This window comes from Durio zibethinus, chromosome 5 (genome assembly GCF_047325235.1).
Source record: "Durio zibethinus cultivar Kanyao isolate XHJ-2024 chromosome 5, ASM4732523v1, whole genome shotgun sequence".
In the NCBI taxonomy this organism is placed as follows: domain Eukaryota; kingdom Viridiplantae; phylum Streptophyta; class Magnoliopsida; order Malvales; family Malvaceae; genus Durio; species Durio zibethinus.
In genome coordinates this window covers 29,626,672-29,646,346 of record NC_143166.1, presented here as the reverse complement: position 1 = coordinate 29,646,346, position 19,675 = coordinate 29,626,672, and the positions used below count along the sequence as shown (strand labels likewise).

At 32.5% G+C, this 19,675-nt stretch overlaps 3 protein-coding genes across 3 annotated transcripts; 2 read left to right on the top strand and 1 right to left on the bottom strand.

Annotated features, from left to right (window-relative positions):
- Positions 1-2,214: 2,214 nt before the first annotated feature.
- Positions 2,215-4,041, top strand: LOC111282882 (uncharacterized). Its single transcript, XM_022871167.2, has one exon. It carries the CDS (start codon positions 2,478-2,480, stop codon positions 3,768-3,770), a length of 1,293 nt encoding a protein of 430 aa, XP_022726902.1. The 5' UTR covers positions 2,215-2,477; the 3' UTR covers positions 3,771-4,041.
- A 9,082-nt stretch (positions 4,042-13,123) lies between these two features.
- On the top strand, positions 13,124-15,431 carry LOC111282228 (uncharacterized). Its single transcript, XM_022870234.2, has one exon. It carries the CDS (start codon positions 13,481-13,483, stop codon positions 15,269-15,271), a length of 1,791 nt encoding a protein of 596 aa, XP_022725969.2. The 5' UTR covers positions 13,124-13,480; the 3' UTR covers positions 15,272-15,431.
- Positions 15,432-15,644: 213 nt separating this feature from the next.
- On the bottom strand, positions 15,645-17,231 carry LOC111282229 (high mobility group B protein 7-like). The gene is made up of 8 exons (XM_022870235.2): positions 17,018-17,231; positions 16,780-16,862; positions 16,624-16,675; positions 16,437-16,544; positions 16,298-16,355; positions 16,171-16,215; positions 15,970-16,065; positions 15,645-15,884 (listed from the first exon to the last, which is right to left on the bottom strand). Exons 1-8 carry the CDS (start codon positions 17,134-17,136, stop codon positions 15,813-15,815), a joined length of 633 nt encoding a protein of 210 aa, XP_022725970.1. The 5' UTR covers positions 17,137-17,231; the 3' UTR covers positions 15,645-15,812.
- Positions 17,232-19,675: the final 2,444 nt, after the last annotated feature.

Genomic DNA, 19,675 nt, shown 5'->3' with positions numbered 1-19,675 from the left:
TTATCCGATGCCGAAAATAGCGCATAATTAAATGGTACCAATTTATGGGCGTTGTGGGGGTACTAATCTTTCCTCACATGTAAACGACTCCCGAGCCTAACTTGATTTTTCGTAAATTGAAATTTATCTTTTTGATAAACTTTAAACTTGTTTTTATAGTTTTGTTAAAAAGATAAACTTTTGGGTAGCCAATCACATCCTAAAAAAAATTAGTGGTAACTTCCCTTTTATTTCTCTCGATTTTAAAATTTTTTACATCTGACGGTCTCAAAACCGTTTAGAACGCAATGTAAGTGAATTATCTATAGTTTTTGCAAAAGTGTACAACATATTCATATATCTAACTAAGAAGGTCTGAATCATCATCGACTTAAATATATCAGGGGAATATAAAAATAAATATTATATGATATTTTGAATTTAATCATTCAATAAAATTTGACATCTACATCAAGCATTCTAAAATTAGTTGTTTTGATTTAATTAAAGTTCTAAGTGACCTTAATATAGTGCAAATTAAACACAAAAAATTAGTCTCAAAAGCAACCTTCAAGTCATTTCATTCAATAAGTTCACAGCTTAAACTACCTTCAATAATGCAATAAAGCAAAAAAATGTGAGTTCATCAGTGAAAAGACTTTGCAGTCAATTTCGCCATAATTGGGCTCATACAATTTCGAATTGCCTCCTATGAATGGATATTTTTATGTTAAAGCAAGTCATTTGTCAAAAATCATGACGTAGTTAAGATAAAATAATAATTAATGAAACAATGACAAAATATAGATAAATTATAAGCTTTTAAAGTTATAGATAAATAATTAATGCAACGATAAATTAAAATGCTCTACATCAAAGAGGGTTCAAGCGATATAATCAATCCTGTTTTTCTTTGAACTTTTTGTTCTTGGTTATTTAATCAAACCCATAAAACTAATAATAGCAAAATTTTAATTCAGTGATGATAATGATGATATTTGCATGAACTTAAACTGAAAACAGCTAAAAAATAAAAAGAAAATGTGGCCAAGGGGCGGTGTCATTAAGATCCTTGGTAGTGGGGTAATATTCATGCATGAGCCAGTTGGTACGCTGGCTCTTATGAGCACGACCCTTGTAAAAAACTAAGGTCTTCTTCATGCCGATGAGTGACTTTTTAAACTTAATGGTTCCATCCTTACCTGTGAATTTCTAATACCCTTTATCCTTTGCTATATTGGAACGGTTCTGTTACTCTATTGGAACAGTGGCCTTTGGGATACATTCTGTAACGTAGGCAGAAGAAGAAACACTCAGGATCGCCCGATTTTATCACCGACATTTCTAAATTTAAATCAAGTAGTAAAAATAATAATTCACTAATTTTGGAATATTAAAAATTCTCAAAAAAAGAATTTAAAATAAATAAGTTGGTTTAATGAAAATGTCAATGAGATAAGAAAAAAGAGAAGGAAAAGAGGAAGGAGTAGTCAACAACGCCATAATGACAGAAATAGAGTGAGTTTTTTAGAGACGAAAAATGAGGGTAAGAACGACAAAAAAAAAATGAAGAACAAATGAGGTTAATGAGAAGTGATGAGTTAGGTATGGATTTATAAAAATTAAAAAGTTTTTATCAACCCATCAACAAAAGAGAAGGAACGAGTTAGATATCAAAGTTTCCTCTCTAACGGCATTGTTCACTCTTAAAAATAAAAAATAAAAAAGGTTATACAAAATATTTAATGCATCGATTTTATATAAAAAATATTAACTAAAAAAGACAAACCAAAAGAAGGAAAAGGAAGGGAAAATAGGATGGAAGGTGACATGTGGGGTAAGTAAATAATGTTTCGTTTTGTATTGATGTGATAATTAAAAGAAAGAAAGTGAAAAAAGAAGAATGATGAGATAAAAAAATGAAAAATAAGTGAATTTTAAAGATTAATTAAATGGATGGCTTTGTCAAGAGAAAAAAAAAAAACTGAAAGGTGATGTAGGTGAGAGATAGACGGGGGGAAAGAGGTAGAAATAAAGAAAATGAAAAAAAAAAAAAAAAAAAGTCTTTAAGGAGGGAGCACCATATGAATAGCTTAAGATATAGTCTATCAAATTTTAAAATTTAATTGTTAAAATTAAAATTTTAATGTTTTACCATCACGCAGTTATTTAAAACCATATCTTTTGTCAAGTTGTTATTGTATCGGGGAATCAGTTTCAATTTGACAAGATCAAAGAGAAAATCCCACGTCAAATAGATAAAAAATAAAACTCAAGGAAAAAAAAAATACTACAATAGCCATCCAGCGTTTTCTCTGCCGTCTGCTACTGGAAACAAAAGAATCAAACTCTATCACGCCACTCCTCCCACCCTTTCAGTTTTCACCACTACTCCTCTCCTCGCCATCTCATTTCTTTCTTCCTGAGTTTTTCCAACGCAAGAACCAGCGCCAAAGACATAGACCATACTATATATCTGAAACAGAACCAAAGTCACCATGCCATCTAATTCATCACTCGTTCCAACACCATCTCATCCGACCACTCAGTACCTGCAAAGCCTGTTAGCATGTTCACGTCCCTTCCTTCGCGGCGAGCTTGAATCTGTCGACAAGAATTTGCCTTCTTTGGTAGCTACTTTGCGTTCTGTTGGAGCTGGAGAGTGCTGGCACAAGCACGGTAGCTTTTTAGAGCATTTGGTAGATATCTATCGCATTCTTAAGATATGGAAAGCTCAAGACCCTGTCTGCCTATGCGGTCTGTTTCACTCTGCTTATTCCAACTCTTATGTCAACCTTGCCATCTTCGATCCTTCCACTGGTCGTGAAGTAGTTATAGGCCATGTTGGTGAGGCTGCAGAGCGTTTGATTCATTTGTTCTGCATCGTTCCCAGGCAACCTTTAATTCATGATGATCTATTGTTTAAGTATTCTGATTCTGAACTTGTTGAACACCTTAAGCTTTCTGAAATTTCATTTAAGAACGCGAAAGAAAAGGGTTTGTTCAATGAAGACGAGGTTTGGAGGAAGAAACTACGGGGACTTTTGCCTGATAATGGGATTGTAGTGAAGCACATAAAGACTGGTGAAGATGTGTTGGTGTCTAGAAGGATAGCAGCAATTTTCCTTCTGATGACTATGGCAGATTTTAGTGATCAGCTTTTTGGATTCCAGGATGCTTTATTTGGAAACTTTGATGGTCGGCTTGAATTTACCGGAAATAATTTTGTTGCTTTATGGCCTGGCAATGGCAAACCAGGGCTGTGGCTGAGTTCAATATCGAGGATGGGAGCAATATATAGTTTGATAGTGAGAGAGGAAGAGATTTTTGTGGAACAAAGGAAAAGGTCAGGTGGTGTTGGGGTTGAAATTGAGAGAGATGAGGATATTGAGCTTGTGATGCCACCAGTTTTTGAGAACTGCACTAAGGTTTTGGGTGCTAAGGAGCAGATAGAGGCAAGGGACTTGTATTGGGAAGCTGTTTGTGATGATTCCAAGGAAGGACACGAGCGAGCTGAGAAGTTGCTATTAGGTAGCATCGAGAAGAATCCATTTGTTGGAGAGCCATATGTGGTTTTGGCTCAAGTTTATCTAACAAAAGGAAGGTTTGAGGAGGCAGAAAAAGAGGCTGAAAAAGGGCTGACCCTGATGTTGGAGTGGAGCAGTCCATGGGACAAGAGGATGTCGTGGGAAGGATGGATTGCTTGGGCAAGAGTTTTGTTGATGAAGGCTAAAGAAAAGTCTTGGCCACAAACTTCATGGGGGGTCCTCAATCTAGGCCTTGTTAAGTAACATACCTTATTTCCTCTTGTTCTATGCATATTCTGCTATGATCTAGTTGTGGCTTCAAAAAATAAAATAAAATGCACTGAACCCTGCATCTGTAGAAAGTTGCAAGGCATGTGTATTTGTTCTTTTTTGCTTCGGAGGAACTTAATGATGCAGTAACCTTATTGAATTTGTTAAGAGATATTGATTTCTTCTTGGTGTATTAATTTGGGGATCTCTTGCTGGAATTCTATCTTCCTTTAAATGATAGTAAACATATAAGGTTCAAGTGCTATATCAAAATCGTTATGTTTTAGGCGTTTATCACCTCTGTGTTAAAAGGTGTTGTCTCTTATCGATTAAATTTTGGACCTCTTTATCTATAATCAATTAATTTTAAGTTGGATGCGAAATATGAAATTAAAATTTACTTTTGTTATGTGATATTTATTTTATACACCTTTGACATGCGATTGTTACGTGTATCTGTGATGAATCCGTTAAAGTGCTAATATTTAATTTTTTTCTTTCTTCTCAAGTGAAAATGATTTAACATGAACAAAGTTTCTGCAATACTGCAACGTTTTACTACATATTTGTACCTGTGAAGGATTGGGACTACAGAGTCTGCAATGCCAAGTGCAATTTACAGGAACAATATTTTGGCTAATCTCAGCTCCACATCATAGATTTCCCGTGACAGTGTGACTACTGCTGCAAGCTCCACTTGCAGAATTTGTGTGGTATTTTGCCACAGATTTTGTGATTCTCCTGATTGTTCTTGAACCTTTGTATTAACACAGTGAAACTACTTTAAATCCCTTTTAGAGTTTAGAATTAAAACAATAAAGTTATGAAGAGTTTTTAAAACAATAAAGTTATGAAGAATTTGTAGTAAGGCTTAGAATAAATCAACAGTAGGTGAAATATCTGTTTTTAAACCCAAAATGCATAAAAAAAAAACCCAAAGGTTTTTAAGCGTGATTAGCTTTTCAAGATGTAAGGTGAAAATGTGAAGATAACAAATCAATAATTCATTTCTAGTTATTTTTAAAAAATAAGATTCAACAAATTTAGAATACAAATCTCAATATTTATAACCTTTTCTTTTATCACCTATGTAAAATATATAAATATATAAATATAAATATATATATATATATCAATATATATATATATATACGTCAAGATACCAAAAGTCTTCTTGTTCTAAGTATGATATGGCAATATTCGTAGAAATTGATGCATGCTTTCTGAATGCTGATAAGTGAAAGCTGAGTAGCTATCCGTCCAGTCCATTAATTTCACCAGTTGACATAAAATGAAACCGATGTGGTTCGATCACCTCATAAATTCAACACTCTAATTACAGTCCGGGCTATATCAGCCCCATGATGAGCCCACTTAAAACTGGTTTCCCATAAATTGGATCAGGCTCTTGAAACGACTAAACCACGCGGTTGATTTTCGGGCCCAACACCCTAAAACTTCTTGCTTACCTCTCTCTGCTAAAGTCCATGTGATGTGATGTGATGTCACTCTTTCACAGGGACTTCGCAAGTGAGCATTAACAAGTACAGTGAAAATTCAAATGTAATTAAAAGATGAAGAAAAAGTCGATACGCGGGAGTAGGTGAACGGGCCAATTTGGCTTATCGGAAGAGCCCCCTGCCACAAGGGAGCTAAGCTCCTGATGTCCTGTTTTCCATCCAGGCCAGCTGCCTGACCCCTTCCCTTTTGAAACAGAGAGGGAGAGTAGTATTAGTTAGGTAGCAAACTGATTGATTTTCCATCTGGCATCTGACAAAGTTCAGGGCACTTGCAGGCCTACCACAATTTCTCATACAAAGGAAAAAGATGGAGTACATCAGTCTAAATAACCAATCAATCATTGCTATCAGTTATGGTGAGACCGCCCACCCCTCCAATTGACGATTGATGACGACAACCCTTGTTCTCATCTCTTATACTCATAAGGTCATACTAGCTAGTATGGTCATTACTCATTATATTGCTGAGATAAGAAGCATATGCGGCACCTCCATAATGCTCAACAACACCAAGTTCATGGCACTTTAGTAATGATGACAAATTAATGGTTAGTCTCTCTTATAGGAAATGTGACTATCAGATATGTTCAACTAAACAAGGCAAGGACTTATTTAAGAGTTTTCATGCACACAATTGTTTTTTTAATGGCCAAAAAAATGTTAATTTCTTTGATTTTTTTTTAAAGAAAATTAAAGCTTTTCTTTATTAAATAAAACATTCATTTTTAATTCAAATTTAAAAATTAATTCAATTAATTTATATAATCATCTAATAAATTTAAAATTTAAATTTCAATACATATATTTTTTTATATCCTCAAATTGTAGTTTCTTTCATAAAAAATCCATGTTTAATTTTTAATTTATCTTTCTTTAACATTTTAATTTTTACTATAAATTATATTTAAATTCATCACTAGTTACACGTGAAGTTCATTAACAGTATAATTCTAATTTGAGAGAGAAAGTCAGAAATTAAACATTAAAACATAATCAAAGAAAAGGAGAAAGAAGATAATAAAGAAAATTATCTCTCTTTATGACTTTGCTAACATCTTTTGTCCTTGACCAATCTGATACTGAGATCTTCATTGATTGTACAGTTGAAAAGATGTTTAAGATTAGGTCTGTCCAACACGGTTTAGGTAAATCAAATTGTAATTTGATTTGGCAACTGATTTATACACAATTTAGTAATCTCAAAAAGGACAGATCATAAATAGTAATTGGACATGAGCGAGCAGCTACAAATAAAATAGTCAATGTGTTTCACTTTCAAAATTGAAGAACTCTGTCCACAGATTTGGATTAATCCAAAAATTCAGTGTATGACAATTACTTGGATAAGACAGTGAGTACTGTTACCACCCAATAATTGATTGTGCCAAGTGCCAACCACCAAACTAGCACTAATTACGATGATTTGCGGTCAATCAGGTTTTGCAGCATCAGCAACGCAAAGCCGATCAGACCCTAGAGTCTGACAAGTATTCCTCAAGCCGCACCTCGTTTGCAAGTATGTAACATAATTTTCTTTTAAAACTAAAAAAAAATAATTTATAAATAATTTTTTTAAAAAAATAATTATATGAATCAATTAAATTTAATTTAATTATGAATTTCGATATTTTATTTTAAAGAAGCCAATTAAAAATTAGAAATTATATATATTTTTTCATTTTAGTTATGCTATTATATATTTTATTAACATAAAATATATATGTAATAATATACTAAAAAAATAACAAACTTATAAAATCTAAAATTTTATTAATTTAAAAGAAAAATATAAAAAATAAAATATAACAAATAAATAATTTTATTTAAAATTATGACCAATGTTCTTTCTTAAAAAATAAATTATTCAACAATTGAATCTGAACTAAATATTTTTTTCTACGTTGATAACTAAATTGTTCATAAAAAAACTCAACTTCCCTCTTATTTCATAATCTTATTTTGAAGATTTTTATAGTTAAAAATGTTTTCTTAATTTATTAGTTATCGCATATATCGAAAAGAATTAAAATAAATTTGATCCATCTTTTAATAAGATAATATATTTTTTATTCTTTAATTTCTATAAAAGTAAGGCACAATTATAATAAAGAAGATAAATTTTAATATTTCACATGATTATGCATGTCACACTCAAAATATTTCGATTAAAATTTCAAATTTAATTTATCTTACTTAGTATAAGTTAAAATTTAAAAAATTAAATTAATTTTTTAAAAAATTTACATGAATTATGACTTAATATTTGTAACAAATCAATCGATTTTAAGTGTTCATCAATAATAATTAGTAATTAAAATAAATAGATAGATATCAATTTAATTTTATCTTTTTAATTTAAGAGTCTAAATTAAAAAAAAAGGCTCCAATTTAAATTTATTTAATGTAAATATACATATCTATATATGAATAAAAGGGAAATTTTCAAAAATCTTGGGGGTCATATACTTACCACCCGCCCCTGGTTAGATCTAACATAATATATGAAAAAGGATAACATTTATAAAAACATAAATGCTTCAATTAACCAAGTTAATCCAACCAACATAAACTTCCAACTTGATCAAGATTGTTAACCCAGTTAGGGGTTCAGTATAAAATGATCGTTCAACACAAGTTTTTGTCTTAAAACACAAAATAAAAATGAGATAGCGCTCAAAGATTAGAAAAAAGAATTACAGATATTAAATTTTGAATTTTATAATTACTGAATATCATTTTTAAAAATAATTATATGAATCATCTGAAATAAATTATAAAATATAACATACACAATACAAACAAATTTTTATCCAATATAGTATGGAATAACAAATAATAAAATTTTATTATATTTCAACCATTAAAACAAGATATTTTAATTGGAAATCCTCGAATTCAAATCTAAAAACAAATAGAATATAGTTTATAAGATAGAAATTGCTAACCGGTCTTGCAATACCTTTCTCCACACTCTCTTTAAAGAAGATGGACAAAACAAACTCAAAACAACTTGACAATCTTTAAACAGACATTTCACATGGTTTTCAACAACAGCAAATCATGATTGATCTTAGGTCATCGAACATGGTTGGACCCCCACTAAACTAGGGTCCTCAATCACCCAATTTAAAATAATAGATTAAAACAATGCTTGTTAGTCCAAGTAATAAAGAGTTCAGTTCCCTTTGAGCAAAGGTCTCAATCTTAAATACTGTGAATGAAGAAAATAAACGTTAGAAAAACTTGCTTCCTTTATGGAGTCCGACCTAATTCGACTTTAAAATAGTCGGACTCAAAATAACTATCAGACATGAGGGATTTCAGATAAAAAATTAATGATCTAAAACCTTTTTTATGCGATTGGGACTAAATATATATACTAAAAATTCAACTTAACGACTCTAAAATCCAAATCCCAAGCAGAGCAGAGAGAGCACCCCCATGCCAGTCAACATTGTCGATTCCAGGTGGGGTCGTCGCTCTTTCCTGCGCGATCAACGCAAACCTAATTCATTCAATCTTTTTGTTGTGGAACTGAAAAAAACACTAACAAAAACAAAATGGCCCATCATGCCCTGTCAAATTTTTGTTGCAAAAAGAAACCAGTACAGTTCATATTCCACTAAGGGATTTTGATGGTTTGAAATGTCATGTTTGCGTTAAAGGCGTGTGCTGATAATGTATAATCACTGGATTCTAGCTATACATGTTAGAATTTAGAGCTACACTAATCAAACTAATTAATTCTATGAAGCAAAATCATGGTTTTGCAATAATAATTTTCTTTGATAGCTGTTGATTTTATTTTTGTTTAAAGTGGCTATAGCATAAGCCTTGACCCATCCGAATTTTCTTGTTTCTTTAACTATCTGTATATAATCTACATTGCATATTTAATACAAGTCGTTTTTCGGAATTGTTCTTATCAAGCCATTTTCAGTTTGATTAATGGGATATTTCAAAGCCTTAATAAATCACATTAACATATATTTTTTTAAATTATAATTTATTCTTATCTCCAACTATTATCTATTTAACTCGCTTGAGAAGCATATTATACGTTTAAATTTTTTAAGTTTGTCTTCTTTGACAAAAAAGTATTAGATTCAAGTCTTGTCGGTGGTCACTTGTTAGGATCATCTTGAATGTATGATCTATAATCATCTGTTTTAAACTGTCAAGTACGATATATCTTATCCTGATTTAAGTGATTGAATAGCCTATCTACCTCTGAATTTTCCTTACCAATAAAAAAAATTTAAGCTTCTAACCTTCAAAAATCTAACCATCATATATACCATCTAACGTAATACTAAATTGACTTAACATATCATTCAAACATATAAATTTTAGAAATTATATTGACTAATATCTAAAACCAAAATGGTCGACACGTTTACATTTATTTATATTGCAAATTTCTCAGAATCAATAACTAATTAAAATTCATATATATATTAATTATTGAAAATGGAATAAAGGGAAATGAAAAGCACGTAAGTAAGTCAAGATGCCAACTAATTAATTAATTTGTTGATTTTCAAATTTTATTTTCTGTGCGTTGCTTTCTTCCATTGATTAAGCTTAAAGCAACATGCATAATATATATATATATATATATATATATATATATATGTGCAAACCGTCTCCACGCGCCATAAATGGTTAATGCTTGGAAATCCAACTCATCCAAAGCACAACAATCATCAGGAAATAAATCATTAACGTTTGGGATTTTCTTCTCTTGTTTTTCATTAACGGCAGAATGGGATCCCCAGCCTACCACCACCACCAAGCAGTTCATTGTCTCCTTAATGGAAGGTCTTAGAATCTGAAACTTGTCATTACCTTGCAATCATATAGTAGGGCCCTATAATTAAAGGCCAAACTAAAACCTTATTGAACATGATATTTAGCTGAGTTGATTAATGTAATTATTTTACAAATAACGTTTAAAAAATCTGAGTTTAAATATAAGTACTTGGCTACAGATTTCTTTAGGAAGATAATTTTTTTGGTCCAAGCAAAGAGTAAGGAAATCAATTCTACATTGATTAGTCTTATAAAAGAAAGATTAACATTCAGAGTAATTAGGGATAAAAATGATACAAGCAAAAGAAATGAAAAAAAAATTAAGGTTACCATCCTACATTCCATTTTGTAAACCAAAAAATGAAAGTTGTGAATTAGTGAAGAAAATATAATCAATATGTTATTTTATTAGGCAAATCTCGTAATTTATGTATTTGTATCATATTTGTATTATGCCAAATATATATAAAATATAAAAAATTATCATATCAAATTTGTATTTACACATCAAATATAAAACATATTATTTTTTATTTTTATTAAATTTATATATAATTTTTATTAAAAATTTAAACAATTTTTTTATATTTTTATATTTTTATCGTATTTAGAATTATCAAATTTGCCTGTTGAGCAAGTGATGAAATGGAGAGAATTGATTAAAATTAAGGGTTACATCTGCCATTTTTTTTCAACAATGATTAATTCTGAATGAATGTGAAGGGAAAGGACTGGCCCTCAAGTCTCAACTTTTTGGCATTACTGAGAATAAAACCCATCGAACAAGTCCAGTAGTAAAATGACAAATATAAATGGGATGCTTAATTGAGATCAGTATAATACAAAAGCATATGTAAAGAGAGTACTATATGTCACAGCCTTATAGCTATCTTCCAATTGTAATAGATTGCTTCACCATGTAAAACAAGTTAAAATATGGCCGTAGTGCTTGTAAAAAAGGCCGTAGCTTTTAACATCGGAAAGAAAATAAGATTGTAGGCCATAAATAATCTGACATAAAGCTTAGCAAAATTTACTGTCATCACTTTAGAGCAAGTGATCAAGAACAAGAGAACATCTTTGGGAATTCCAAAACTACCCTAGAAAGCTTCTACTCTATGTTTGCAATTGCATACGATACTGAATTATCTTTATAATCTTAATAACAGATTCGACAAAAGAGAAATGATTAAAAGGGGATAAAAGAAATACAAACAGTTTTCTTTTTTAAAGATTATATTTTAGGTTCAAACTAGTATTTTGTTTTCTAGACATGCAAATTTTAATCAAGTGAAATATACTTTTCTTTAATGATGAAAAGACTTAAAGCTTAAATAAGTTAATTTATATTATCGCTTTTAAAAAATTAACATTTAATAGGTTTAAATTTTAAATTTTAATACCTATAATTTATTCTCTTATTTTCAATTATAATAGTCGATTAATCATGCAAATTATATAATAATAACAATAAACGAAGCTTTATATCTCATAATTATGAGATTAATTGTATAAAAAATGAGAGAGATAATTCTAATAGGTTGTAATTTTAAATATTTTTACACCATTTATTTCTATAAAAACAAACTTTTCAAGCATACAAATTTCAATATTGAAGTAAATTCCAATTCTTTAGAAATATATGTATACTGCTTGAGTTTCAATTATAGAGTGAAAATAAAAAAAAAAAAATCAACCCAATATATTAGGGGTATACAGTTTAAATAGTAGAAAATTTTGTGGAAAAGATAGGGGAAACGAGTGGGGTGTGAAGATGTGACTGGAAGAAATACAAGAGTCAAAATTCAAGAATGATTGGTTGACAAACTTCTCTAAGTATTTCAACATTTCTGACTAACACATACGAATGGCGGAAAGATTTTGTCTCAAAAAAGTGCAATTTCAATATTATTATTATTATTATTATTATTATTAAACAAGTGTACATTGAGTTTCCCAGGTTGCATTTGCTGCTTTTCTGTACCGAAAGGTAGTAGCAACTCAACCTGAAAGGAGCAAAATCAGTAGGGTGTTAGGCTAAAAGAAAGTGTATCCTGTTGGAGATAAAAAGTTGAGAACCACCTTGATTAACAAGCAGGAAGTTAAAGAAAGCTTCGCTGATTAGGAAAAGGATCAATTATCAAGGCAAATCTTCTATCTTTCGGGGTAGTTTACAGGGTAGTGGCTCCTACATGGTGCTCAAAGTACCGAGAATCAAATCTAAACCATTCCTTTTTCACAAGTTTTTCATCATCTCCATCTATACTTTTAGTAGTTACATTTGTCAACTTTTGTCCATTCAATTTAAAAGCAGATAGCGATTACAATTTATTGATATTTTCTTGACTGAGAAATGAATAACAGTTGATTTACCGTTTAATTGCCAGAAAAATAGTATGATTGTGGGTTTTAATTCACAGCAAACAAAGGGACGTTGAATAGTTTTTTACAGACTTTCAATATTTCCGGAAAATTGTGAGCTCACGTGGAAGTAAGAACTGAGCCTTAAGCATTGATGGTGTCAAAACATGCAAGAAACGCTTTGATAACGTAGAATATTTCGTTTATAACTTTAAATTTAAATTTTTGTCAATAATTTTTTATGAACCATCTATAAATTTAATATAATTTTTTTTTTTTTAGTTTACAATCAGCCCTTGCAACGGAGAAGCCTCCGCTCACTTCAAACTGTCTTATGTTCAAAAAAAACATTGAAGAAATGATAACAGAATGTTTAAAGAAAAAAAAAAAGAAAAACCCAAAGAAAAATATGAAAGGCAGCTACAGCATGAAGTTGTGGACTTAAGCCAGAGATGAGGGTTTTTATTTTTATTTTTATTATTTTTTTTGAACGGCAGAAATGAGGATAATTGATTTACCAAATAGGTGAAATTTTTGAATCAGCTGCGCTCCAACGTTCAAATTACAACTGGGATCCTCGTGATGCATCGAACGGTCACAATTCTCCATGTGAATGTCTTTAAACAGATACAGTCTTTAAACAGATACAGGACATTTTTTTTCCTCTTTCCAATGGTAAACATAAGAGGTTTCCCCTTTTTTTTTTTTGTTAGTACTATAAATAAGAGGGGGACATTATTCAAGGTCTAGCAGATCTTCAACCAAGTTTGTAATTCACATTTCACTCTGAATCTTTTTCTACTTTCTTTTTCATCATTATACCTTCCTGTCTACGTGAAGGAATAGAACAATCCATGTCTGCTTTGCAAACTTTATTTGAACTTTTTTTTTTTCATGATAAAATATAATTTTTTCCCCATTCAAAGTTCCTCTTGTCAGATTCAACTTCAGTGGAAATTTCTCTATATTTTCCAGCGATCTCTCTAAACTGATCAAGACCCCCCTTCCAAAATGCAGATTCTCATATGGGTTTCTAGGGTTCTGCTTATTTGCTCCATACTAGGAGTGTTTCCCTTTTCTCTAGCTCAAACTACCTCACAAGCACCAGCAGTCTGCTCAGAGGCAGATAGAGCTGCTCTTCTTGGTTTCAAAGCCAAAATCGTGAAGGACACTACGGATAGTCTCTCTTCATGGATAGGAAGAGACTGCTGTGGAGGAGATTGGGAAGGTGTTCAGTGTAATTCAGCAGGAAGGGTCAATACATTGGCGCTGCAAAGGCCAGAAAGGGACAGTAGCCTCTATATGAAGGGTACTTTGTCTCCTTCTCTGGGAAGCCTGCAATTTTTGGAGGTGTTGGTGATAGGTGGGATGAAGCTTATTACGGGTCCAATCCCTGAGAACTTTTCCAATCTAACCCGTCTCACGCAATTGGTCCTGGAAGACAATTCCCTTCAAGGGAACATTCCTTCAGGTTTAGGTCGTTTATCCTTTCTCCAAACACTCTCATTGGCTGGAAACCGTTTCAGGGGGGTAGTTCCTCCAAGCTTAGGGAATTTGAGAAAACTTGTCCTGATGAATTTAGGAAGAAATTCCTTGACAGGTCCAATTCCTTCTAGTTTCAAAACTCTTCTTTGTTTGCAGTCTTTTGATCTCAGCTTCAATTTATTGTCAGGTTTTATCCCTGAATTTGTAGGACAGTTTCGAAACATTACCTTTATTGACCTCTCCAATAATCAATTATCAGGTCAGATACCCGTTTCCATGTTCAACTTGGTCACTCTGTCAGACCTGTCATTGAGCCACAACCAGCTCACAGGAATTATCCCAGACCAGATTGGAAACCTTAAATCTCTCGCTAGTGTTTCACTGAGTCACAACAAGTTTATAGGTCATATTCCACCATCTATTTCAAGATTACAGAACCTTTGGTCCCTTAATTTATCAAGAAATTGGTTCTCAGATCCCTTGCCAGATATTTCTAGGAGGGGTATTCCTTCACTTTTGTCAATAGACCTGTCCTTCAACAATCTCAGTTTGGGGACAGTTCCAAACTGGATCAAGGACAAACAACTTTCAGATGTAAATCTAGCTGGCTGTAAACTGAGAGGAGCCCTCCCAAAGTTTACAAGACCAGATTCACTGAGCTCCATTGACCTGTCCAATAACTTCCTTACTGGAAGCATTTCCACTTTCTTTACAAATATGACAAATCTGCAGAACCTGAAGCTTTCAAATAACCAAATGAAGTTTGATCTTTGCGAACTCATAGTGCCAGATGGGATTTCCTCTATTGATCTCCATTCAAATCAGGTATTCGGGTCTCTCTCAAGCATTTTAAGTAACAGAACAAGCAGCTTTTTGGAGGCCATAGATGTGTCAAATAATCTCATTTCTGGCACAATACCAGAATTTACTGAAGGCTTGAGTTTGAAGGTTCTGAATATAGGAAGCAACAAGATTGCAGGCCATATCCCCAGTTCAATCTCAAATCTCATTGAACTTGAAAGGCTGGATATTTCAAGGAACCAGATAACTGACACCATTCCCACAAGTTTAGGACAATTGGTGAAACTTCAATGGCTTGACCTTTCCATCAACAAGCTCACTGGAAAAATCCCAACTAGCATATTGGGTATTAGGTCTCTGAGACATGCAAGCTTCAGGGCAAACAGACTATGTGGAGAGATTCCACAAGGGCGACCTTATAACATCTTCCCCGCTTCTGCTTATGCTCACAATCTCTGCCTATGCGGCAAACCCATGCCGCCTTGTAGGGGAAAGAAACAAGAAATGGGCCAGTGAAATGCTGACTCAATTTGCCCAAATTCACGGCCTAATGAGAATTCTCAAATGCCAGAAAGAGACAACTCATGTTTTACAGTGGTAGTTCATTTTTTTTTCCTTACTAGTGTTCTAGCTCAATTTATTAATAACAACGATTATGGAACAAACATGTTTCAATATACAGCATTGATGCACATTTTAACATTTACTCTTCAAAAGCAAGGTTCTCCTTTTACTACCAGCTGGCATAACCATCACATTGAGACAAAATCAATACTCTGAAAGAACTTGTCTTCAGAAATGTAGACAAGAAAATTTACCACCTCCAAAGACCATTTTTTGTTATCATCACCACTGCTAAGCCATGAATTTTACATTAAAAACCTGCCCTTCAAATGTCAAAGACACTGCAAACATGATTAGAAAAGAGAGAAAGCAAGATGATTGTCAACATATCTAGACACCAACTAGAATCCATTACATCAAAAAGGAGATTCAAAATTTTACAGTACCCCAACAAAATAAGAAAAACTCTTGGGGTTGGGGATTATGGCGCTGACTAATAATCATCTAATACTTCTTCTGTTTCCTTTTCAGCAGTTGATGTTTCCTTCCCTGAACCCGCTCCCTCCTAAACAAGCAAGAACAAGTCAAACAATTTTCAACAAAGATAAATCGAAGGTTAACCTTCAAGAACATGGTGAATGAAGCCTTACTTCCTCATTTTCATTGTCAGCATTCTTAGCCTCCTCCAAAGCCTTCTCATACTCTGCCTTGAGCTCCGCAGCTTTATCAATATAAGGCTTCTTTTCCTGATGTAAATAAAATTGAGATCAAAACCCACTATTGTAATCCATTAATTAACTAATTCTAATTAATAACAAGTTAGTTAAATCAATTGAATATTTAAAACTCACTTCTTCTGACATAGACTTCCATTTCTCACCACCTTCCTTTGCAACCTAAATTTCATTAATCAAATGTTTAATAACTAAATTTATTTTTAAAAAAAAAATCTCAAACACAACAGTGAGAAATGTGTACCCCTGTAACACCCTTTGCATCTGGATTTGCTTCCTTGTAAGATTTTCTAAAGTCATCCCTGAAAAATAACAAAAGTTACTAGTTAACTGAAAAACACTAAATCATGGAATTAACAGGAAAAGAGAAAGATGCTCATTACATGAACAAAAAGAAGGCAGTAGGAGGACGTTTGGGGGCACTAGGATCTTTTCCCTTCTTCAATTTCTTCAGTCTTTTCGGATTTGGTTCTGTTGATGAAGATTTCTTCCTGTATAATTATCAGAAACATAATTAAATTAAAAGTGAACATGAAACTTCAAAAGAAAGCGTGTGAAAGTAAAACTTACCTTTCTGCAGGTTTCTTCTTCACTTCAGCAGTCTTCTCGATAACTTGAGCCTCTAGATCAAGAAAAAAAAAGGTAAAACCAATAAAGGCAAAATCCCACTACCATTATTCATAAACTAACCTAACTTCCATTAAATTAAGTAAACATGAGACTAACCCAAATTCATTTTAATTTTGGCGTCAAGGCTGCAACTATGCATACTAATAAGAGCCACTGGTACAGTTTTGTTACACTCATCACTGCAATTTGACAATTTGAAACGAAAATGAGCTCATTAATTAAACAAAACTAAAGGGACCAAAACGCTTCAACTAACAGTAAATCTACGAATGTTTAAAAATAAAATACTCAGACCGGAAATCAGAGTAAAAGTATAAATTGAGAGAGAGATTACCATTTGGCAAAAGCACTGCCATCTTTGGCGCGGACAAGAGAGGAGGTAGGGGAAGTGGTTGAAGCAGCGTCCACCCTCTTCCTTGGCTTTGGTGGATTTGACTTGGATCCGCCGGCCATCTTCTTTGTCCTTCACTGTAATTACACTTACACTGCGAAGAGAATGAAAGAGTGGCTTTCTTTTTTTGAGAGAAAGCAGAATCGAAGATATCTGAGGATTGTGTTTGGAGAGAGGGAAACAATTAATAGAAGAAAAAGATTAAAGAGGGAAATGGAAATTCAGTTTTTCATGTTTTTGGCGCCACTTTGAAAACTCGCGTTTTCCTGCTTTTGTTCTGTTTTCCCTCTTTTTAAATTTTTAGAGTTGGAAGCGTGTTCACTTGGATTCATGACTTGGCTTCACCATCCACCGTACATTTCTTATTTCTTTCCAATCTACGGTCTCAGTCTTTCTATCGCCACCTTAAAATGGATCCTTTGAGCCAGAATTTTGGGTTCCAAAGGCCCAACTTACAGTATTATTCAATCTAAGTTTGCCCAGAAACATGTTGGATTGGCTTCGGTTCAAATTTTTTTGAACATTGAAAATATTCTATAAACATGTTGCCCAATTGAAAAAATTAGTCCAATTTTTTATGACGTCAGTGAAAATTTTAAACTTTAAAATATTATGGATTTAATCATAATCATAGTCACATGAAAATAGAAAACTTTGTGGAAGAAAAGCAATTTGTCCACTTATTAACAATTTACCCTTATTTTCTTTTTGACAAATAAATCTATTTAAATTCAATATAACAAAAAAAAAATGGCAACTTATAATTGTGCAGTTCTAGTTCTTGAAAGAGGTGTCTAATTATCTTATGAATTAATTTGAAAATCATACTTAGTGTGGACATTCTTCATGAAGAGTGGTGAGTAGCAACTTCTATATTACCCAATTTTCATAAAATCAATTTGATGAGAGAAAAAAAAAAGTGGCTTCTTCGGTTTACTCCAAAATCAATTAGCAATTATTATAAATTTTAAATTTAATAAATATTGTTTTTAAAAAATAATTATATAAATTAATTAAATTAAATTTCAAATAAAAATTTTTTTGAAGATTGCAAGGAAGACATGAATATTGCAGCCATAGAAATTGGGCCTGACTGTTGGCTGGCCCTTCGATGCATGGCGAGGTCTTTCTCACTAATAGTACGGATACAACGGCTGCTTGTTAATCATGTAACCAAACTTTTAAGCGGTTCATCAAATAAATGCCACTAGAATTGTAATTAATCTTTTCCTTGATCTTCTAATGCATTTTCAAAAATTATTTTTAATTCGGTAATTGCATGACCAAATTAATTAAAACGAAACAATCAAAAGTTGATCATTAATAATACCAAATTATCACTAAAACAATTGAAGACGTCAAATGGATGTTTGTTTTTCTTTTATAAATTAAAATAGTCAAAGCAGGAGAATCGAGAAATTCACTAATGCTTTTTTTATGATACTATAAATAATAAAAGGAAGCGTTCGTTGGTACCAAAAAAATAAAAAAGCGTTCGATTTGATTTTGTGGCCACAAAAAAAAAAAAAGAATTGACCTAACTTTCCATCTCTCCTTTTCGCTTTGCTTATCTCAAAAAAATTTTTGTTCTCCAAAAAAAAATAATCAGTACTATTTCCGACAGGCGAGAGAGAAGGATGAGAGCTCCAAGCCCCATTTGTTCATGGCTATTGGGCACCAAGAGACTAAAATGGATTGGATAACGTGGAACACTATTTTCTTCCCCCTTTTTTTTTCCATTAAAATCAGTATTTCTGTTTTAGTAGTGCTTGGAGTCGGAGATGAAAAAGAAAGACGGTAGTAATGACTAGCAAGATTCCATAAAAAATTAAAGATCAAAGCGAAATATATCCCAGTTTCTGGGCTTTCACAAAAGGAATGAATCTAAAAGCATAACGAACAAATGAAATCCAATTGCTCCACTATTCACAGCAGCAGAATCTAAGAGAACCTGCAGAATTCTGATGATCGCAGCCAGTTCACGACCCCACTTTTTTTGGAGTCTACTAGGGGGGTCCGGGTACCAGAAAAGAGAAGTATGTAGTGTATTAGTGACAAACCAACAGGAGAAAGGCTAGTGGCTTTAGTGCTTAGCATTTATAGTACTGAACTCGTAGTGCACCAGTGGTGCCATTACGGTGAAAGAAAAACTACAAGAGGAAAACCAACTTGAGACATGATCAGAGAACTTTCTATAGCAAATTAAAGAAGTTTATGAAGTTTATCTTCTTTGGCTTTGGCTAGTTGAGAAAGAACAATAGCTGCCTGCTTGCTTTAGTACTTGGCTTCTAAACAAGAGAAAGAAAAAATGGAAAAAAGAAAGTTTACAGAGGTTACAGACCCTAAATTGACATTATAAGTTGATTTCTTCTACTTTGATTGAGCCCCTCTGGCTGTTGGCTACTTGAGGGATGATCAACATAAGAAACCGAAGTTGCCATTGTCGAAGTTGAGAGCATAGCTGAAGGGATCATATTGGCAGCTAAACTTCTGCTTAGATGTCCTAGCCTTCACTTGTCTCCTTATCTCTGCTCTAACCCTCCAAAACAAGCTCCTGAACTTCCTCTTCCCGCACAAAACCACCACATTTGGATCAAAACA